Source organism: Falco cherrug, chromosome 4, assembly GCF_023634085.1.
Source record: "Falco cherrug isolate bFalChe1 chromosome 4, bFalChe1.pri, whole genome shotgun sequence".
Classification (NCBI taxonomy): Eukaryota; Metazoa; Chordata; class Aves; order Falconiformes; family Falconidae; genus Falco; species Falco cherrug.
The window spans coordinates 27750798-27772770 of record NC_073700.1 but is presented as its reverse complement, the minus strand read 5'-3'; the positions used below and the strand labels follow the sequence as shown (position 1 = coordinate 27772770).

The window sequence follows — 21973 nt, the reverse complement described above, 5'->3', positions numbered from 1 at the left end:
AATTGAGGTCATGAATTAAATTGCTCCATAACATTTTAAACACAATTAAAAGAGAGACTGGTGGCCAGAGGCTGATCATCATCTCCCCTGGCTTCCATCACTCTGGTCCCCTTTCACAGTTCTGCTTTAATAGATTCAGAGAAGTCTCCCATGTGGGGGAAGGAGCAGATACTTCAACGTGCAAAGCAGTCTCTGTGGCTGGTGCCTCTCCCATCACCCTTCCACTCACCCGGGATGCTGCCTTCATCTCTAATTTGGCCAACCTGTAGCTGTAGCCCCAGCGGCACTTAGCACTGCACTTCAGTGCAATGGTAGTTTAAGTGACCTGCTCCTCTGGTTTGAGTTTTAAGGGCCTTTCCCTTCTGTTTGCCAGGTTTGAGACTCTGAGCACGAAGGCTGAGGGTGTCAAGATGTGACACTAACAAGACATGTCTCAAGCCACAAGAGGAATTGCCTGGTTTTCAAAGGTGTCGCTGGCCTGAAGGGCTTTCAGAAAAGGAACATATGCTCCAGTAAGATGTAAAGCTCTCCTAGCCTTGCCACTTTACAGATATTTCTCAACAACTACTTGAATTTTAGCTTCCGGTGTCTCAAAAGAAAAGCCTTATTCTATATACAAACACTCAAATGCAGGCACCTTGCAGTTCAAACACTGTGCGATGTGCTACTATTAGGTATTAACATGCGCTGCAAGGTGGCTGAAGGGGATGTAATAGAAGCGCAAGGATGCTAAAGGGAGAACAAAGGTTCTTAATAACAATGGCATTACACTTAAATGTACTGCAGTCAATCACTACATGGGGTCTAAACCTTTAAACCATCTCAAAGAGCAGATTTTTTTGTGATTCAGGCAAAGATCATGAAGGGCAGAGTAACCTGACCAGCTAACCGCCTGCATTTTACCTGCAACTAACTCTGGTGACATTTACCTTTCCTGCTACTTTTAAATGCCTCGTGTCTATCAGCTTGTAATGGAGATGGAGCAGTTGAGTTCTCCAGTTAGACATGGTGTCACAAGCATCATAAAAATGAACTAGGTGGTGATTCAGGCAGTCAGGCTGAGAGATTCATGATCCCCAAGGTATCTTCTAGCGAACTCTTCAGTCTGAGAGAGCTTTCTTCTCTAGGCAGTGCAGCCTATTTTATATATATATATATATATATATATATATATATTTATGTATAAATATTGGGTATTTTGACCATGCAACTTAATTTCATTAGAAAGGTTATCAGTATGATACCTGTTACCATAAAAATTAACAGAGCTATCACTTATGAAGTAGGGTTTTTTTTTGTATTAAAGAAATGGGAATAGTCAAATCAGCCAGTGGAGACTGTAATTGCTGTAACGCCTAAACTGGCTACTACACGTAGAGCTTTACAATTCCACTAACATTATTACCATACTCCAGGGAGTAATATAGATAATACAGTGATGTGGATGGCTGGTCTGGATTATTTCACCTGCATGTACTGTCTTCTGGAATAGTGCTTCCCTAACTCCTGTCTGCTAGACCACTGATGGTTTGTAAGACATTAGAAGGCACTCTGCAGATTGACTGCAAATTAGAAAACACGAGAAAACAGGCATATGTGCAAATGCACCCACATACACTGCTGGGGAGGCAAATGAGCAAATAAAGGGAAAGAAAAAAGTTTTCTAGGTTGAGTGTATATTAAAACCTGATGTTGTAGCACTGCAGAAGAGGGTGCTGGATTTTTTTCAAAGAAGCCTATAAGCTGAATATTTTACTGCTAAATATTTTACTGCTATTTTAATGCCTAATAAATCAGCGTGCAAACTTTTGGCATTGATGAAATTCCAAAGAATTTAGACTAACATCAAAGTTATTACCAGATTATCAGTCAAAACTATTATCTATCTCTCAACATGCAAAGCATGTTATGAGCTGACATTCACTCATAAACAATTTGCCTCCTATATATGTGCATTTATAAAAGATTCTGTTTTTTTCTGATTTAAGATTGTGACTAATTACTGAACCAACATGTCTCATAACAAGTCCTTCAAAGACCTGTTTACACTCATGGGTTTGCCGTATCTGCTCAAGGCATCACAGCCATAGGCACACTCTACGAGCGCTGAGAGGCGTGTGTGCTAATGCGGTGTCTGCTGGTGTCTAAGGCTGCGTCTGCCCTTGGCTGACAGCAGACACATGGGTATTTCCAAAGCTCAGCTGGTGCACAGGATCTCTTGGGAAGCGACGGAACATCTGAATCTGATTTGGAAACACGGCTATGTGAAAGAGAGATGTGGGAGACAGCAGCAAGTGACAGATCCTGGGATGGATGATGGGACCACCTTCACTGTTAAACTCCATCCCACCCTGCACCTAGGCATCCAGAGCTGCTCCCCATGTGCACAAGAACAACCTGGTGCCCTGACCACCCCCTGCAGATGCAGCATCCACATGGATATGTGCAGGCAGTTGGTGGCTCCTGAGGTTGGAGAGTGCAGCCCACAAACACCTGATGCTCAAGAGAAGGTGGCTGAGCAAAATGGCTCACCTCTTGTTTAGGTGCTTCAGCAGAAGCTCTTGGTCTATTTGTGTAGCTTCTGGCTGTGCTAAATCAGTACAAGCCAGTGCCACATTTAATATTCTGTCAGTGCTAGCCCATGGCTCTCTGCTACATGTCCCTCAGAAAGGAAAGGAAAGGAAGGTCCTCTTCAGCCCATGGCCTTCTCCAAGGCCTGAGCATGGAGAAGGACCCAAGGAATGCTCTCAGAGACGGGCTGAGGTGGAGGCAGTGAGGTCAGCCAGCGGCTGCTGAGTAGCAGCGAAGGCAGACTATATATACGTCTGTGACCTTGAGTGAGTCATTCCTCTCCTGTAACTCAATGTACCCGTTTGTAATACCCTTGTGGATAGGTAATTAATATCTCTAAAGCACTTCGAGATCTACGGAGACCAGACAAGAAAAAGATCGTGCATGAATCATGTTGCTGGGAGGAATGGGCCAGGGCAGGAGCACATCCAGGCTCTTTTCTCCAGCAGCCAAAGGTTGGGATGCCTGTGTGGGACTCTCCATCAGGGACAGGGATCCAGCTCTGGTCAGCAGCCTCAGCTTTGGCAGCCAGTCACCCAAGCAGGCTCTGAGAAGTGGTTCTGCTCTAGCAGCACCGAACAGGTCAGCCCATGCTCTGTTTATCCATCAGACTCCCCCTGACTTGGGCTGGTGCCTTTGGCTGGGCAGAAAAAACTACAGATAACCCCTCTCTCTGGCAGCCAGTGGCTATCCATCATTTGCTGTGGCTCCAGCATTGAGGGGAGGCTGTGGCCTATAAGGAGTGAAGCAGAGATTAAGAACATCTTGGAGATGTTCTTGGTGCCCTAAAGTACCTCAGAGAAGCTACAAGAGAAGATGGAGGTATTGGTGAGTGTGTGGTCCTTCCTGGACATTAGCTTTCTGGCATCCTGGCTGTCATATACTGCTGGCAAAAGTGTCTGTGGGCCTGGGACAGGCACACAGAGAGAGGCAGAGTCCTCCATCCCACCCAGAGGAGCAGGGAAAGCCTGTATGAGGAGCTACCACCCTTCACCACTGTGCATCCCAGCTGGACCTGTGATCTACCATTGCAAAAGCCCTGGAATAACCCTGCTCAGCAGTAAAGAAAGAGACCCTTCTCTCCAGACACCCAGAAAACCCCTTCTCCCACCTCCCCTGCATGGTCTGGGGAGACTGGCTCTGATTTACTCTTGCAGACTTCACTGCTATTAGTATTTTGCCTCCTCCCAAGTGAGTCTGCAGTAGCTAAACACCACTGCATGTCCCATCAGAGTTCAATCTCTGACTTACACCAGTAAGAAGCACCTATCTGCAGGCAGATAGAGCAACCGTGCCAGGCTGTGTTAGCTTGACATGCAAGTGTGTTGCACTGATCACATACAACAGGACACCAGTCACCTGGGCATTATTGCTCCTCTGTTGCAGCATCAGCTGTGTCATCCTGCCCAAATCCTTCTAGATCCTGCTGGCCTCTACTCTCCCTGCTCTGGGAGAGGTATTGATGAAATATGTGTCTTCTGATGCCCCACTCTTGCAATGGCTGGCTGAAGCACAGTACAGTTCCTTTTGTGTTTCTTCCTGCTCTGACATCAATTATTTCTGTATCACTGGCCCACACCTTGGCATCTCAGTTGTCCATGCAGGCAACGCATACAGCTCGCCGGGACGGCTGTCAAGAGCAATTTCTCATTAAACTAAGCCCCTGCCAATCCTTTCCAAGGACATGAGTCCTCCTCACCTTCCTTCCAGCACTCTCTAGCCAAAGCAATAATTCTGGCAGCAGGAAAACGCGGGCTAATTTATGCACTAGACCCAAAAGAAAATGGACACATTTGTCCACTTGGAAAACAGAGGCCATCCGTATGAATTCCAGGACTAGTGGAAAGGGCCAGACAGACAACTTTGGAGGCTAAAGACATCTCACTGGTGCAACCACAAGGCCACTAGCTGAACTGAATGAGCTCCCATTTCTGTGTATCCACTCAGTCCCACAGAGCCCAGTGCTAACAGCCAGCCCAACACTGGTTTCTTTACCTAGTGATTTCTGCTTTGCTACTCAAATCTCTCAGACATCTCTGTACTTCTTTCCAGTGTGCAGCACAGCACATACCTACCTATCTTCCAAAATCTGTCTCATCTGCAGTGCTTGCTGCTAAGACATTTCTAATCTTGCTCTCTGAACTTCACAGTCACTGTGGGTTTTCAGCATCTGGCAAAAGCAGACTATTGTTTCTGTCCCACAAGTGCTGTTAGACAATGACAGAAAACCTCTTCAAAAGCTGAAGTTGAGATAAGCACAGGAATTACATCACCAAGAAGAGTTAAAACTCCTGGACAGGAGCAAACTACAGATTCTGTCCTTCAGGGCACTGATAGAACAAGGAGTTCTTAACTTTCTTCTTGGCACAGAGTCCATCTGGGGGGAGTTCCAAGCTTTGAAGTCAAGGAAGAGGTATACTGTACAGTTCTGCAATTAATTAATGTGCCATACAGAGACCAAGCGAGAAAAAAGAAGGAAAAAGAACTCAGATCTTTTGATAGGAAAGTTCCACATTTTACTGTTGTTGGCCCTGTAGAGCCAGGATGGCAACTGGACTGGATTCCACTTTGCCTCTCCATCAGGCAGAGCACTGGCAGCTTAGCACTGACTGCAGGTTTTCTTACTGGCAATCGATACTGGAAGTGCTGTGCGTACTGAGCTGGGCTGCTCCATAGGGTGGATTCACTCACACAATGAACATTTTAGCCCAGCCAAAGTTACAAATCCAGCAGCGAAGTGCAGACCATGCTACAGAAAGGGTGAATTGTACTTTGGAAAGCAGGGGATGTGAAAAGGACTAAAAGGATTACCATCAAATAGGAGCCTTACAGAGCAGACATTGCTTACAAAACCGATGCAGCCACCAGATGTATAAGCAAGGGAATATTCAGCTGAAGCATGAGTGGTATAATTCACTATATAGCCTTAATGGGGCCAGAGCTCATAAAGAAGAGGAAAACACTTGAAACAGGTCTTGAAAACCTGCTTCATACCGAGAGATTAAAGGAATTCAATGCTGTTCTGTTTGCCAGACTGGAAGATTATTTTATCTCTTATTGCTCCAAAAAGGAGACGTTCTAGAAGAAAAAAAGCAAATTTACATCCGATGAAAAAACATACTGGGCTAATTCAGACTAAAAACACTGGATTCTTTTAACAGAAAGAGTAAACTTCTACTGAAAGAATGTACTTCGTTGATAGGGGATGGCTGGTTCCCTAGCACTTTGATCCTTAAAACAAGACCAGGTGGCTTTTAAAAGACATGCTGAAGTTCAGTGCAGAGCTGCGTGGCTTATGTTATGCTAGGAACAAGCCCCTGCCACCACAGGGGAGTTTTGAGGCTGTGAATGGCAGCACTGAACTGGCTTAATTAGGACTGGCAATGTCTAAGTGATGAAGTCAGAGCTGGTCACACTAGTGCAGCTCTTTTTAGCTGCTCAGTTTAAAGCAGTGGATCTATTTCAAGTTTATACCAGTGTAGCTGATTTTAGCATTTCATACTTTAAAGTCCATGGCAGATTTTGTTTGTCCTCCACAAGGGTACACTATGAGGGTCCACCTTCAGACCTGAGGCCGGTAGTGCCTTTCTAGGTGACCGTGGCCTCACTACTAGCTCAACCTCTTGGTCAACCACCTGTGAGACTGGAAAACCTGCATTCTTGTTTGAAAAGGAGATACTGCCTCAAGACTGCACAGTAGTGGGTAAAAGAGCCAGTGCTGCACAAGCACCAATGGCCTTTGGCAGGAATGTGATGCTCGATTCACACTATCCCAAACATTTCCTGGGACTAAGAGGGCATGGAGGTGGTGGGCAGAGAAGATGCCTTTTTGAGATCTTTCCCTGACCACTTTTTCTCTTTCTTGCCTCTCCTCACTTGTTTTCCCCAACTCCATCTCTTTATTTTCAAGAGGCACCATAGAGAAGATCTCTGAACTGGTAGACACAAGGTTACCAGACAAGCACGATGCAGTAGGGGAGGAAGTCTTTCTGCACTGAAAGCAGCAGCTCAAGGTCAGTCTGAAGTTCCAGAAGAGGAGATTAACCCTGTACCATGACAACTTCAGTCTTGGATCAAAATGCTACCATTTCTCCAAGTTTGGGGACAGCTGGCTCCCTAACTGTTACTTAAGCTGTATCTACTGCTGAAGAAAACAACTAGGAAGCTGATGAAAATCACCCAAAAGAGAAAGAAAAAAAACAGTGCGCTGCAGTGACAATACCTTGTCATCACAAGCCCATAAATGGACATTCTACATACACTAGACAAAGAATTTCCCCCCAAACCTTAATGAATAAACATCAAATTAATTTTTATTGTCATTTAGCAGACACATTCAATGAGAATTTTCCAGCTGTGGTTTTAGGCTGCTACATAAATTGGAGTAGGAACTCTTCCCCTGCCTTTGAAATGAAAGCTGCAACTTTATGAGGAGTGATTGTTGTTGGAGAGGTCTTCTAAAACTTCTCTTCTCATTTTCTGAATTTCACTGGAGGACAAAATGGCATTTTTATCTGCACAAGATCTGCCTGGAATATCCCTGGGGATTCCCCTTTTAAGAAAGCCTTTGGTTTGAATGTGAACTGCAAAAAACACTCCAAAGAAACAAAAAACCTGGCCTGCAGCCACCCTATTGTTTGGGGTGGGGAGGGAAAACAAGGAGTGAAAAGAAATATGCTCTGTAATCACGGTGCTTTTGAAAGAAGAAAAAAAAAATAGACACAAATCAAGTGCTTTCTTGAAATATCAAAACAGGGATCAGGTTGGTAAGTACCATGCTTTAGTCTCAGCCAAAATCCTTCACTGAAATCTGGATACGAAAGGGAAAATGCCTCAGATTAGAAACATCTTAATGGCACTGATGAAAATTAAATGGGTCTTTCCAAGAAAAAGAAATTCCCCTTGTTTTCCAGGTCATTTTGAACAGATCATGGATTTCTTTGTACTTAGCAACTAACTCATAGGGGTATATTTGGGTAATTACATGTACTAGTTCTACTGATTCTCATAAGGCCACAAATATTCTGGAAGAGATGTCTACACGGTGTCTGTTTCTGGCCAAGCCACGGCGCTATCATCCTGTCTTTGAGATGTGATCCCACTGCAGACAGCTGGAGCGGATCAAGATGTGACTGCCCAGCATGGTGCGCTGCCATCTCCCTGTGCCTACGGGGCTGGGGATCCCCTGAATCTCCCAGTCCATCCCAGGACAGACTACACTGCCTTTTACACAGAATGGAGTGGGTCCACTCATAAAACTCCTTCCAGCGACTCAGCTGTGGGATGTTTTGGAGGGGTTGATAACTTGTCTGACAATGCTTGTGCCTCCTAAAAGTGCTGCTTCTGAACTGCCAGCTCAGAGAAGAAGCCTGCAGGGTTCCTCTGCCTTGTTCTTGATGGCCTGGCACCTCATATTGATACTCACTTCTGTGTAAAGCATGGCAGTAAATGCTTCCAGTACTGTCTGGTGGGATACAGGGTCCTCGTGATAAATGAAATCGAAATATGTAGACAGCTGAGCTGACTGTAAAGACTGAAAGGTCTCAAACCACCAAACCCACAAACTAGCAGAACACAGCTTAAATAGCATAAGTTTTTAAAACCAAAGGAACCCTAAACTTCTTGGAATTCTTCAGATGTGCTTTAGATCTTTTTGAGGGAGAAGTGCAAGTCAGCAAAAAGTTTCCTTCTTTTTTTCAAATAAATGGATCTATGAAAAAGTGGTCCCAGGAACTGAACACTTGAAGGATCCTATCAAATATTGTTAAGACTGGCAGCATCTTTGTTCCTCTTGCAGCTCATGAGAATATGGTGATTTGAGACCTCACTTCAAGCTTTTAAGATTCAGGAAAGTCTCCCCTTGTTTGCCTTTTAAAGACTGCAGCTCCTCTGTCAATAGGTCTCAATAAATATGCTTGCTCCTGTCTCACAAAGAAAACTGCTAAGTTGGAAGCTGTCTTACTTCCAATGCTTTCACCAACAGCTTTCTCTGCCTATCCTTGTGTTTCCTGAACTTGCTGTGAAATCTGTGTTTTATAAGAGCTCTGCCTACAGCAGCTGGCTCTCTGTTAACTCTTTTTCTGTAATTCTGGATCTCCCATCTAGCACACACTATGTGAGGAGGATATGCCATGCAAAACTCCGCTACCGAGGCACCGGTGGCAGCAGAGAAAGCTGATGTTCTCCCCAGGTGACTTCTAGTGCCCACCAAACACGGTGGCACAGAGCCGTCCCCAGGCCCGAAAGGCATAGTCCACCAAGGGGAACAAACTGGGCATGGATGAAGTCTGGGGGCTTACCTGGGGAAGCGCTTGTACCACTGTGTCCAGGAGCGCTCGCATCCCAGTGGCCATTTTAAGCAGTTTCAGCACTACAATGAGAATCAAAGCCTGGTCAGCAGGGCTGGGAAATATTTCAAGCAAAATCCATAATGGAAATCTGATTTCAAAGCTTGTAGGGAGGGTTCACATCTCTCTTGCATCTATTCATACAGATGGCAAGCTCACTGTATCCTGGCAGGGCTCACAGAACATTTGAACATCCCAACTACTTCCCACACCAATTAACGTTAATGACATCAGTAAAACAGACCAGAAGCCACAAAAATTCCAGCATGCCCTAGCAGGAAAATGGGGGAGTGATGGGGAGACAATCAGTGAAGAGCATCATCCCAAGCTCTGATCCTGCCTTCTCCACCACTTCCCACTCTTGTCTGGTATCAGTATAAAAGGTCTGTGATCCCAGGTTTGAATTGGAGGCCAATCTAAGATGCCACTGGAAACACTCATGAAACCCCACCTAGATTCTCTCTGAATTCACATTTTGCAGCCTCAGCGCCTAACTGTTCTCAGGTCAAACTGAAACAGCAGGAGTAATAGCCAAAGGCCAAATAGCCAAACCATTTTCTGACGTGTCTGGAGTGATGGCTGGAGACCTATGGAGCAGGCCGTACCTCTTGCTATTCTCAGCACCCGCATGATGCGTATTATTGTGGGATTGATGGGCAGTGCAGCATTCATCTCAATTTCCTCCAGTGTGATTCCCACAATAGATAAGAGAACTATAGCCAAATCCAGCTGATTCCACCTGACAGACAAAGAGGAAGCACACACACACACACAAAAATCATACATGGACAGAAATGCAGGAGTAGAGAATTATTGTCTAAAAACAAGCACAAGCAAATCCCAAATGCCTCTCCTCTCTCATATCCCATGATCTTCTGTGTGGTACAAAACCAACTCACTGCAGTTGGCACAGACAGCCTCTGAGCCACAAGCTGTGACTGGGAAGTGTCCCTGCCTATTGCCCGGTCCCTATTGTCCCCCTGCTATCCGCTCAGAGCCACTTTCAGGGACAAGACACTAGGCTAGAGGGACCTTTGATGTGATGTAATACAGCTGCTCCCGTGCTATGTCACCTGTCTCTTGAATTACTCCACTCGAGTATCTCCATTAATTTATAGCCTAACACTTGTAAAGGGCCTTCCACAGCAGCACTTGAAAGAAACAAAGATGTGAAGAAATGGAGTGTCTTTCCTACCCAGTTTCCCTCAGAAGCAATATTGCTCATAGCAGCTTCCAGCCACTCAGTCAAGATAAACGAAGCAAACAAGCTGATCTTGTGAAAAAAGTGTCCAATCTTACCCTGCTCTCCAGCAAGTCACCAGACCACATCATGCTTTCATACATATTTGCTTCTGGCTAAATGTGAGGCAGAGTAAGATCCGTAGGTCTCTGCAGCTGGGATCTGAAGGCGGTGCGGCCGAACACAACTACCTCTGCCTTTGCCAAAGGTTTTACAAAGCTAGCAGTCTACCAAAGGACTGGTTTGGACTGCAGAGGAGACTTGTTGTGAGGGGCTCTGTCACCTTAGGTTGCCAAAACAACACTTTTGAGGACTGAATTGATGCCAACAGGTTGTTTCTGACCTCTAAGCTGAGCTGGTCAGACCTGGTGGAGAGGCAGATAGTGGGGGAAAGAAATTACCTAGAATTTTGTAACATTTCCTGAATTCCTTCTGCAAAGCAGTTCTTAGAATGTTTAGTTCCTACATTTGCACCTGTGGAGAGACAGCCCTTTGCTCTTCCTTGCAAAAAGCATGTAGTACGATCATAGCAATGCTACATTTACCCAGCATCTGGCTTTGAAACTGGGTCAGGACAGCTCTATTCCAAATGCACAGGAATTTAAAATACTCTCACCTGTCCTTAAAGAACCTTCGAAAACCAAATGCCACCAACTTCAGAACTGCCTCGAACACAAAAACTATGGTGAACACGTAGTTGCAGTACTTCAGGGCTTCATCCAGGGACTGAAAAGAGAGACACCAGTTAGACAAGACCAAGCTATCCTCTCCTAGACCCCCTGCGGAGGTACTGGCAGGCACAGGGGTGGCATAGGCACAGAGCTGCAGGAAGCAAAGTCATAAAAGCTTGCAGAGATCAGTTACAAAACTGCATTAAATCACACAGCAAAACTCAAACAAAGGATTAGACACTGATGCAAACAAAAATTCGTAAGCACTAACACTGGTTGTGCTAATTCTGTCAAGGGCTATCAAACCTCCAATTTCAGTGCATGAACTATTCAGTCTGGGTCAGAAAAAAAATTTTACCCCTTCCCCATCTAATGTTTACTTCTTCTGAACTGCCTAGCCTTGGATAGAATAGAAGCCTTGATGCATCATCTCTTTATTTCAGCACGGCAAGCTTTAGGACAATGGCTTTGTTTAAAATGCTCAAAAAAAAAAATAATGTTGGAGATGGATTAAGTCTTGCCTTCTTGAAAAATGTTACATCTCTAGAGTCAGACAAAGTATGTCCATATTTGGTGCAATGTTCACGCTCTTCATAGAGCTGCTCTCGGAAGTCAGGAATCCGCAGTGTTTATACTTGAAGATGATGAGTGTTTATAATGGATTTCATTGGAACCATAGGCCAACAATAGCAAAAGGATCTTGCTGCGATCTTAAAATAGATAGTTGCAGAGTGAAACAGCTCCTTGGTTGGGTAGGGATTTGGGGAGAGGAGGGAGGGAAGCGGAATTTAGTTAAATCTAGTATAGGTCTCTTACAATAAGAAAATGACAACAATGAACATCAAAACAGACACAACTGGAAATAAAATGCTATCGAGGAGAGTGCAAAGCAGTGTCTGCTTTGTTGACAGGGGAAGCCTCAGGCCACAGGAAAGCTCTCCTCGTCACATTTGTGTGATGACTGTGCTTTGCTGACCCCAGATATGTGGGATGACCATGCACTGATTTTTTGGGAACAAGAGCTGAAAGTTTTTAGATGTTGGCATTCCTCAATTCACTACTATCCCTATTTTTGTTCCAGTGCCTAAAATAAATAGAATCATAGCATCATTTAGGTTGGAAAAGACCTTTAAGATCATTGAGTCCAACTGTTAACCCAGCACTGCCAAGTCCACCACCAAACCACGTCCCTAAGTGCCAACATCTACATGCCTTTTAAATACCTCCAGGGATGGTGACTCAACTACTTCTCTGGGCAGCCTCTTCCAATGCTTGACCACCCTTTCAGTGAAGAAATTTTTTCTGATATCCAGTCTAAAATGGCACTTAAAAGAATGTGGGACAATTTACTATTTCATCTGAAACACACTGCCTGAGCCTGGATTCTTGTATCATTTGTGATGGTTTGCATTCAGATTTACAACGCTGCATTTTACATGAACATAAACCAATTATAAGTAAGACCTAATCTGGATAAATAACATTTATGTGCAAAAGAAAGGCTGTTATGCAAAGGAATTATGGAGCAGAACAGCACACGGTCAGCTGGTGTAAAACACACACGTTACCCTGTGGCTTGGTGCCGCTCTGGCTTTGCTTCCAGGAGGCATTTGCAGGTTACCTGGCAGACCATGCAATACTAGAAAAATAAACACCAAGTCTAGAGCTCCATGAGTGATAATGTGATAGAAGATTAATATATGTGGCAAATGGACAGGCTATATGATTTATGCCAAAGATTTTCTTGGGAAGGAATGATTTTATGATACATAAAGAAGGGTTGTACCTAACAGCTGATTTATTCTAAATTCACTGAGGAAAAGGAACGTTGCTCTGCATGCATTAACTTCATGCTTATATCTCTTAGTGGAATATGCTAAAACTCTGGACTGTTTTACAGTTTGAGGGTGAGTCACATCTGGTATTAGGAGAGGAAATATTCGGACTGGTCTTCTTCTAGTAAAAGCTTAGTTCACTCTCTCTTAGCCTTATTCTCTGGGTTTTTTAAGGAACAGCAGGGAAATTGAGGTTTTGGCTGAGGCAAGGGGCTCCCGGATGGTAGAGCTGCCCTAGAGTCAGATGCTGAGGGTGGAGCCTGCCGAGGCTTTCAAACAACAGGGACTGGTCCCAAGGAAGCAGAGCTGGCTGCAGACCCCGCTGCTCAGTGGTATCCCAAGGGAACAGGTCCCCTGCCCTGGGTTTCACAGCTGACACGTTGCAGGGTGGCTCTTACCTTTGGCTGGTTGTAGTGCTCCATCGACATAGTGATGACATTGACCCCAATGATGAATGTGATGAAGAGGTCGAGGTAGTGGCTGGTGCAGAGGGTGTGAATGTATTTCCGCGCTGGGGAATAGTCAGCGTAGTAAGGCCTGCGTTGGGCTTCTGCAGAAAAAGAGAAGGAAAGGCAGTGCAATGAGTGCAGCAGGGCAGCCAGTGCGACGTGGCCTGCGAGTCATGTCTCACACACACCTGGCTGGATGCAGGGCACAGCCCGCAGGAGAACTGATTCAAGCAAGCCCTACGAGATGGCCAAGTGATTCTACCTAGCAGCAAGGCCTTCAAGAACCGCAGTGGGGTCATCAGGCTGAGCCAAACCTCTTGTCCCTGCAGAAGGGACCTCCACAGCTTTGACAGCCAGGTCCTTTTTTCTTCCAAGCACTCTCTGTCCTTACTGCTCTGTCTCAGGCTAGAGGACAAGCTCTTCACATGACTTGTCACAAACCAGAAAAGGTGAGAAGCAGGATGGAAATGAGACCCAAAGCCAAGAGAAAGGCTTCAAACCCAGCAAAGCTTCAACTGCAGTTTAGAGGAAAGGCTTACGACAGGTCTCGTCAGTCTGGACTCTGATATGCATGTCTAATCCTGCTGATGTCAGGCATGTTCCATGTAGGAGATGAACACGACCTGAGCTCAGCTTCTGCGACAGAAGGCTTTTGGTGTATTTTAAAGGCCTAAAGGAAACAGCAATGCCTGTGGCACAGTAGGGCACATGCGTGAGGGTTAGTAGCACACAGGAGAGCATCAACAGCAATGGAGCGGGGTGCTTAGCATTTGTCTCTACAACAACTATCAGCACAAGCTCCTCTGGAAATATAACACCAAGGGCATAGTTGCATCTAAAAACACACTCAGACTATGACTTTTATATACATACAAGAACTTTATATCCCTGCCTCTGGTCATGACTCCTTTCTCCTTGAAACGGGGAGATTTCTGCACATGGACCAAGCTCCTGGGGCTGTTCCAAGGAGAGTGTTTGGACACTGTGACCAAGCTGTATTCACTGCGTGCGCCTCTCTTAAATTAGACTGTGACCACAAGATGGCTGTGGGCACTCAGATGGAGTCAAATTCTTTTCAAACTTAAGAAATGTAAATATTCAAAGAGTGTACTTAAGGCCAAAGTCAGCATTACTGTAGATTTTGCAACTGGAAGAGACATGTTAGGTTCATACTAAGTCAGAGCAGGAGTGCTCTTAACAGAAAGGGGTTTTTTTGCAAATGTTGCAGCAACTTGAGCTTTAAGTATATGAGGAGCTAGGAAAAAGGAGTTGCTTCACCTTAAAAATAAGGAGGGAAGTAAGTTCAAAAGTACTCAGTGCCCCCCCGAAATGTGTCTTCCACTCCTCTCATCTTGCTAATATCTTTCAGATGGAGCGACTCTTGAAAAGTGGGCTTTTTTTTTTTGGTAGCGTAACTGATGCCAGATTAGAGTCCAAAACCCTAAAATAAATTGGATAAAGGGAAACTGAATCTGTTGCTCTCTTTCAACTACTATTTTTTCTGGTAGTTAAAAGTGGAGTGGAGGTATTTGGAAAACATTTCCTTCTGACCAGGGTCACCTAGACTTATTTTTTCTGCTAATGGGTGTGGAAAAACAAGATGAAAGCAAACACAATTGTTTTTGAATGTTTTTCTGTTGCTTTCATGTGCTTTAGTCCTACCAGTCATTTTGGACTGGCGGGACTGTCTTGGCTACCGAGCTCAGATAATCTTCCGATGTGTCTAAAAACCAGTAATAAAAACACTGCAGTATGATATTTACTTAAGCCTGCACAATGTGCTTTCATGTGTTCTCCAGATTATGACATACTTTTTTTTATTTTTTTTTTTAAATGTCTTCTTGGAAACACAATAAACCAGCTTGTTGGGAGGTCTAAGAATACCCTGAATAGTCAAGCATTATATTAAGGGACTACTTATTAGTGACTAATGGTTGATCAATGGATCTTAGAAGAACATTAGCAGTGATGGGCAGTGCGTGAATACACTGCCTAGCAGCACATAAGGAAAACAGGCTGTAGGTGACTGCAAATGCTTTCTAACCTGTCCAAATGCAGCCATTGATTAATTATTCAGCCTAAGATCAGGCTTTTATTATGTTTTATAAAGTACTTATATACTTTTAAAGCATAATCACAAGAAGACATTTTCCACTGTAAAGCTGCTGAACAGAAAACCTTCCAGGCTGCCTGTCAGCAACACAGCTCTCTTTTTATATGGGCTGGATATAGAAATATAAGAGGGAACCACCTAGCCATAAAGGTGGGCCTGTTTTATTGTGTGAAAGCATCTCAGTGGTCTGTGTCTGTATACTCTGCCAGTGCTCAGAGCTGGCTATGCCTGGTAAACTGGGTGCTCGGGAAAGTTGGGACAGGTTTAACTTGACCTGGGATGCGGGAGCTCTAGGACTGCCTTACTCATTTAGGATACACTACCCCCCTGAAGCCAGGTTAACAGATGAAAAAGAAATTTCCACTGGGGACACACATACAAGGACAGTCTGGGATAAAGTTGACAACGCTTTGAAACACATGCAACAACACTGTCATGCTCAGTGCAGTAACCCATGCAATGTCCATTAGAGGAGATACTGCTCATGCGAGGCCAATGGTAGTGAGCAGGGGTGTGCAGGGAGGACAGGCCAGCTTCTGCTCTCGGCGATGCTGGTGTTGGGTCAGGACAATCCCATGAAGAAGAGGGGTTGCAGCAGGGTGAAAGCAGTGAGAGATCAGCCACACAGCTTCACTGCAGCTCTGACCCACTCTGAGCAGGAGGGAGGCTGTGGTTCATTGCCTCAAGGCCCCCAGCTCTGCTGGATCACTGTTCATCCCTGGTCCCTTTAGGAACAGGAGTTTTACTTCAGTCAACAGCACAGCAAGTGGCTCTGGCCTCCTCTCAGTTCAGACACATATTTTTACCTCTTAGTGAGACTATATTATGTTATTCTCCCCAGTCTGGGTAAAAGCGTTCACTGCACACACCTACTGCTACAGCCTGCTCAACGAGAGACGTGGGGTCTGCAGGAGAACAGTGGACCATGGGGATGTGGGCACAGCAAACAGGGGAGATCTAATGCATCATTAATTACAGTAGCCAAAATGCAACCTGTACCTGGTTTCTCCAGGGAAATGTTTTTTGGGATGAGACTCCAACCAACTAGCAGACTTATATCAAACACAGACAAGTATCCCTTCATCTGCAGCTGATGGTTTGAGTTGGTGGAAATGCAGGAGGGAAAGGAGAAACCATCAAACACATGCAGAAGGAAAACCACAGATCTTTCTCGCCCCCACTTCTACATGTTGGCTAATGTTTGAATCTCATCTCTCTGCAGAGTATTTAAACTTCTTTGTTTGTGATTCTGCTGACATGAAAATTAATGAAGCACTGTCTTCTAGCTTAAAAGCATTTAGGTTGGCATTACAATTGTTAGCTACAGCTCCTCCATTATTCTCCTCTGCATGAAACATTAGAAAGCCCTAATGGGTTTATATGCATGCTTGGCACAGAGAAGCTCTATACCTGCAGCTGCCTGGAAAAATAAGCAAGACGGTTTGATAATTCCCTAGTTGGAAATACTAAACACTCAGATATGCAACGCCCAAAACGTTAGTTACAGCTCGAATGTTTCTGCTGGATACAGAGATAGCTGTGGCATTGAGAGGATGGACTAATTTAAATACAACCGTGTGCTGCCCACAATTGCTCACCCCTGGAGAGAAAGGCTTAGACTCAGTGCTTTGAAAGGCATCTCTGCTGGGTCTTAAAACAAAACTGGCCTCTTCCTTCTACAATGCCCAGATACTCAGCTCTGTGTTGAGAAATGCCTCAGAGAAACATGGCAGTGGCCACGTTCATCTCATACAGAGTGGAAATCAGGAAAAAGCATTTCCTTCTCCAAGTTCTCCGTTTTTGGGGTCTTCCCAGGGACAACTGACTTGCTGATACTCTGAAAGACACCCTCTGCTCCCCAGCTAGGGCCTCCCCCCAGCTATGTCTGGCATTTCCAACTCTTTCTGCGTTGCCTGCACTGCTTTCGGCTCCCAGTGTCACCCAGACCCTGCTTGCAGCCTTGGAAGCCCAGAGCACTGCCTGCGTTTGACCAAACATTGCGCTCTGCCCAGCGAGCCAGGGCTGCTGGCTTCACAGCAGAGACAAACCCGTTGGATTTGGCCCCATATCCTGAATACAGAGGAGACCAAGCCTATCCATGTGGTTTTAATCAAAAACTTTAATGTGGGGAGGCTGGTTTTGGTCTATGTCTTCTGAGAACCTCATTAAAAGGTTAGGAGCTGCAGGATTATTAAATTACACTACACTTATTAACACAGTAGATACAGTGGATGGAGGTAGTGACTGCGTCAGAAAAATATTCTCATATATCTTGAACTTGTACCTTCACGCGAAAAAGTACGCTGTGCAGTTCTGCCTTTGAAACCACAACAAATGCATTTCTATGGTGTGCTAGCCCCTTGCCATCTTTTCTCACGTGAGCAGAGTTAACTGGCAAACCCAGCACCTTCTTTCAGTGCTGGCCCAGGCCTCAGCTGTGTTGATCGCAGCCCAGTCATGACAGCTGGACCCTGTGGCTGACATGCTGGGTCCATGAGCTCTGTTGCCGGAGCCTCGAGTGATGTTTGTCACAGGAGCAGAGAGTCAAGGCACACTGACAAGGGGCACGGGGTTTTACCCTGTCCCAATTCTTTTGTGGAAGTGGCTCTCAGATGGGAGACAAGAAACTTTTTGGAAAGGTCTGAGGTGGTGCCTGACAGCAGAGATGTGGGCTGAGAGGGACCTTCCTGCCAGGCTCCTGAAAGGCCTAAAAAGTACCCCAAAACAGACAACGGATGATTCCCCATCCCTCCTGCACGGGGTCTGATGAAGGAGCTGTGTCCTGCTGCAGGACTGTCCCCTCCACGGAGCGATCCCTCTGCCAGGGTCAGAGCTCTGCACACAGGGTCCAAATACTGGACCCAGCCTCCAGAACACAGGATTTGTACCCAGGGCCTGCTGGGATGGCCCCCACTGATAAACAGAGGTCTAACCCATTTCCAGGCCTGAGCCCAAGCCCCCTGTAGCTTAATGGTGCGTTTCTGTGTGTGTAGGGACCTACAGATGCCCAAAGACCCCAATACACAGAAACACACAAAGAGGAAATCACAGACAGGACACAGGGCACAAAGACAAGATGCCAGGCAGACAGGGCGAGTCCAGATGGATCGGTGTTGCTCAGACAGTACATCTGTTAGCTGTGCTGGATTTTGCTCTTGTTAACAGCCCTAATTCTTCCTCCCTTATGGTGTCTTCAGGCCAAATGCCAGAAATGGCAACTGAAGTAAAAGCAAGGCTCTCTGCTAGGCTTCCTAAGGTAGGCTCCTTGCTACTCCACAGAATTACTGGTCTCCTGTACCCATCCTACCCCATGGCAAGTGGCCTCTTGCCCACTCCTCCATACTAGTAAGACGCACGGTGCTGGGGCACACGGGAAGCTGGCCAGCCTGCCGTCACTGTGCAGCATCCCCCATCTACACGTGCACACAGACACCCCCCCACAGAGACTCTGCCACACACGGCACCAACCACATCTCACATCTTTCTGAGTCTGCCACATTTTTTCACCAAATCTGTCATCTTGTAAATTATGCAAGAGGTGAAAACGTCTCCCATTTAAATTAAAAATAGCCATTAAAATATAAAAAGTAATGTGTATCAGATATTTGATTTCACCTTGTTAACAACTCAAATTTGGATGCCAAGCTGAGCTGTCCATGTGGAACAGAGGTGGGTAGAAGACCTCAGAGCCAGGCAATCTGAGGTAACCACCTGGAAGCCCAGCACATGGCCAAACGTTTAGCCTCACAGTTGTTATATCGGACTTGATCACCTTCCAGAAAGCTGTGTTCCTCCCTGCGTGCTCTCAGTCAAATGTTACAACCCACATCTGTGCAATGCCTGGGTCTGCGGTCTGAAATATCTCCTTGACTCTATCCTTTGAGGTAGCTGGATAAAGGAGGGGCAAACAGTCTCCATCACTTTGACAGGGACTGGCTCTTTTTGGTGTCTAAGCAGTGAGCCACAGACGAGCGTGTAATAAGATTTGCTTACTAATCAGGAACAGCACTGGGATAGCACTGGCTGTGGTTAAGCTAGCCCTCCTCACCTGTGCCCCAGTCTATTTTCTCTAAGGATGCTGAATGTTCTTTGCAAATATGCTTTTGTGTGTGTGGTGTGTGTGCACATGCGTGTGTGCACATTGGGATAGAAATAGTGGACAAGCAGGAGGACACTTAGGAGCTTGAAACTGATTTCTTATCGTGCTGGAAATGGTGCCTTCAGGACCTCCACTTCTAATCCTAGCTGCAATCTCAAACTCAAAAACCAAAACGTGAAAAAAGAAATGAAATTGCATTTGAACTCTTCTAAATTTCTGCAGAGATCTGTTTGAAGCTGGCTAGTTTGATCTAGATTTTCTTTTAACCCAGCTACTTAACTGACAGCTAGCTAAAATGAAATGGGCTTGGCCTTCACTGTGGAGACCATGGTGCAGACATTTAGTGCTGAGGTCTGCCATGGCTCTAATAAAGAGGAGCACAAGAGCAGGAGAGGAACTCTGAGGGATACAGCTGCCGGCCTTCTGACTCATATGTGGATGGATGGAGGAAACTGTCTGGGGTTTGTACTAGCAAAGCCTCCGACTGCTACATCTTTAGAGCCAGACAAAAGGCTATTTGATCTAACTGCAGTTTTCCCACCTGTAAACGGATACCTATGGCTTGATGTGGGGGAGACACTAGCCATTTGTCACAACAAGATATTGGGTCTTACGCAGGGCAGCACAAGGCTAGGCAAAGAGCCACAGGACTGCTGCAGCAAGCAGGGCAAGGAGAAGCTCTCAAGCCTTATCCCTGACTAAGCTCATCTCTGATCACAGTGGCCAAGCCATGTTCCCTCATTTACCTCTAAAAATGCTTGCCAGCATCTAAGGCAGGCTATCCTTGTTCATTAAAACTGGCTGGAAAGTCAGCATGGTTGGTTTCCTGGCAGTTTCTCTGGAAATACCCACCAGATGCTATAGGCAGCTTGTTCCTAATGGAGCCTGCCAAGGAGCGGTGGGGATGAGAATTAATACATGAGAACCCCTGGGAAGGTTTGGGTCAAGAAAGCAGCACAAGCTCAGGTGTTTTTCTGCTCTGGTCTGACAGTCTCTACTAAGTCCACTAAGAAGCACATTTTGGCTAAAGTCCTCCTGTTGCACCCTAACAGCCCTGCATCTGCCCAGTATCTCCATGTAGACTGTTTGCAAGGACAAACCCAGTTCCAGCACATTGCTCAGCAATAAAGGGCTCCCCCAGCGTGTGATGGGGCAAGCATCTCTTGTAATGGACATCTTCCAGAGAAGAATTTTCTGGACAGCCCCATCTTGGGGCTCCATTCCTCTCCCCAGGGCTGTCAGTTTGTTCATACCCTCATGCAGCATGTTTGTGGCATGCGGGGCCATGCGCTAGGACTCTAAAAAGCATCACAATTATTGTGTCTAAGAAAAGAATTAATAAATAAAACCACCACCATCATCAGATGCAAGCAGCCCCTTAAGTCAGAGGGCAACCCTTGGGACTGGCCTTCACGCACACAGTAAGCATTGCAGCTGTTTACTCACTGCATCCCTCAGGCACACCGCAAGCTTCCGCTCGGTGCTTGGGACACCTTTGCCTTGCAGAGTGTGATAGAGGACTCTGCTTGGAGGAGGATTTTTCTCCCCAGCCAAGTAAACAGGTAATGCTTCACATCAGGCTTATAGAGGACAATTCCAGGGTGGTGGCTACCCAAGACTTAAGGTGCCGCCGAAGAGGTAATGAAGCAAAACAACCTCTTGAATCCCATGGAAACAAAACCAAAGGAAAATGAAACTCTTGCTTTGGGAGCAGGCAGGGCTCAGAAAGATTTTGGTTTGTAACGCAGTCTACCGACCAGACAGGTATATCTCCTTACTCCTGCGCTTTTTCTCCAAGCGTCTCAGCCGCTTCTCCTCCCGACGTCGGGCCTCCTCTGCCTCCTGGTGCTGTCGGCACTTGTGAAAGTTCTCCACCACCACACCCACAAACATGTTGAGCACGAAGAAGCTGACGATAAGCAGGAAGGAGATGAAGTAGAGAAGCATCCAAGGGTTATGGTTCTGGATGGGCTGGTGACGTGGGGAATTAAAAAACAAGAGAGAAGAGACATAGACAAGACGTGTATAAGTCAAGATGTTGGGCACTCTGTAGCAACAAGACAGCACAGTACCCTTTTGTGGAGAGGAGGAGAGGACTGGGAGGAGTTAAAAGGTTTTTCCCAAAACAGTTTCCTCTCATTCACTTTCTCACCGACTAAAATTTTACTTTTGTTGTAAAACCTGTCCTAGCCTCTGCAAGTTGGCTTACAGGATTTAATTATTTTGGCATTTATTTCATACAGCTTAAGATAAGTCTCGGTGGATGTGCATCATCACACCTGCAAGATCATTTTAGTTAAAGGTAGGGTCCAGATTACTTTTTTTTGAGATGTGGGCTCATGGTTAATGTTTCTCAGTTGTAACAAGATCTTCAGAAGCAGGGGAAAATTAAGTACAAAGTTAAGTACAAAGTTAAGCTACCTTACTGTAGCTCTGATGGGGTACTTAGTCATCTAAGACTCTTGACTTTGCTTTGCAAATGCTACATAACACACAAACTTAACAATGTCTCTTTCACAACATTCCTGGTTGTTTCCCACATTGTGGAAGTTTGCTCTTATTCATCATACCTTTCACGAAGCCACAGTGCTATGGCATGTGCGGCCCTCCTCAAGTAACATCATTCTAATTAAAAATCCCATCAGTGC

General features: G+C 45.5%; 1 protein-coding gene across 1 annotated transcript in view; it reads right to left on the bottom strand.

Annotated features, from left to right (window-relative positions):
* CACNA1H (calcium voltage-gated channel subunit alpha1 H) overlaps window positions 1-21973 on the bottom strand; it is a 126933-nt gene that overhangs the window by 15577 nt on the left and 89383 nt on the right. Inside the window, exons 23-27 of the mRNA XM_055709680.1 lie at window positions 21104-21296; window positions 13063-13214; window positions 10775-10884; window positions 9524-9657; window positions 8871-8941 (exon numbers count right to left, since the gene is read on the bottom strand). Of these exons, the coding sequence (XP_055565655.1) occupies window positions 8871-8941; window positions 9524-9657; window positions 10775-10884; window positions 13063-13214; window positions 21104-21296 (660 nt within the window). The remainder of the gene's footprint in view (window positions 1-8870; window positions 8942-9523; window positions 9658-10774; window positions 10885-13062; window positions 13215-21103; window positions 21297-21973) is intronic.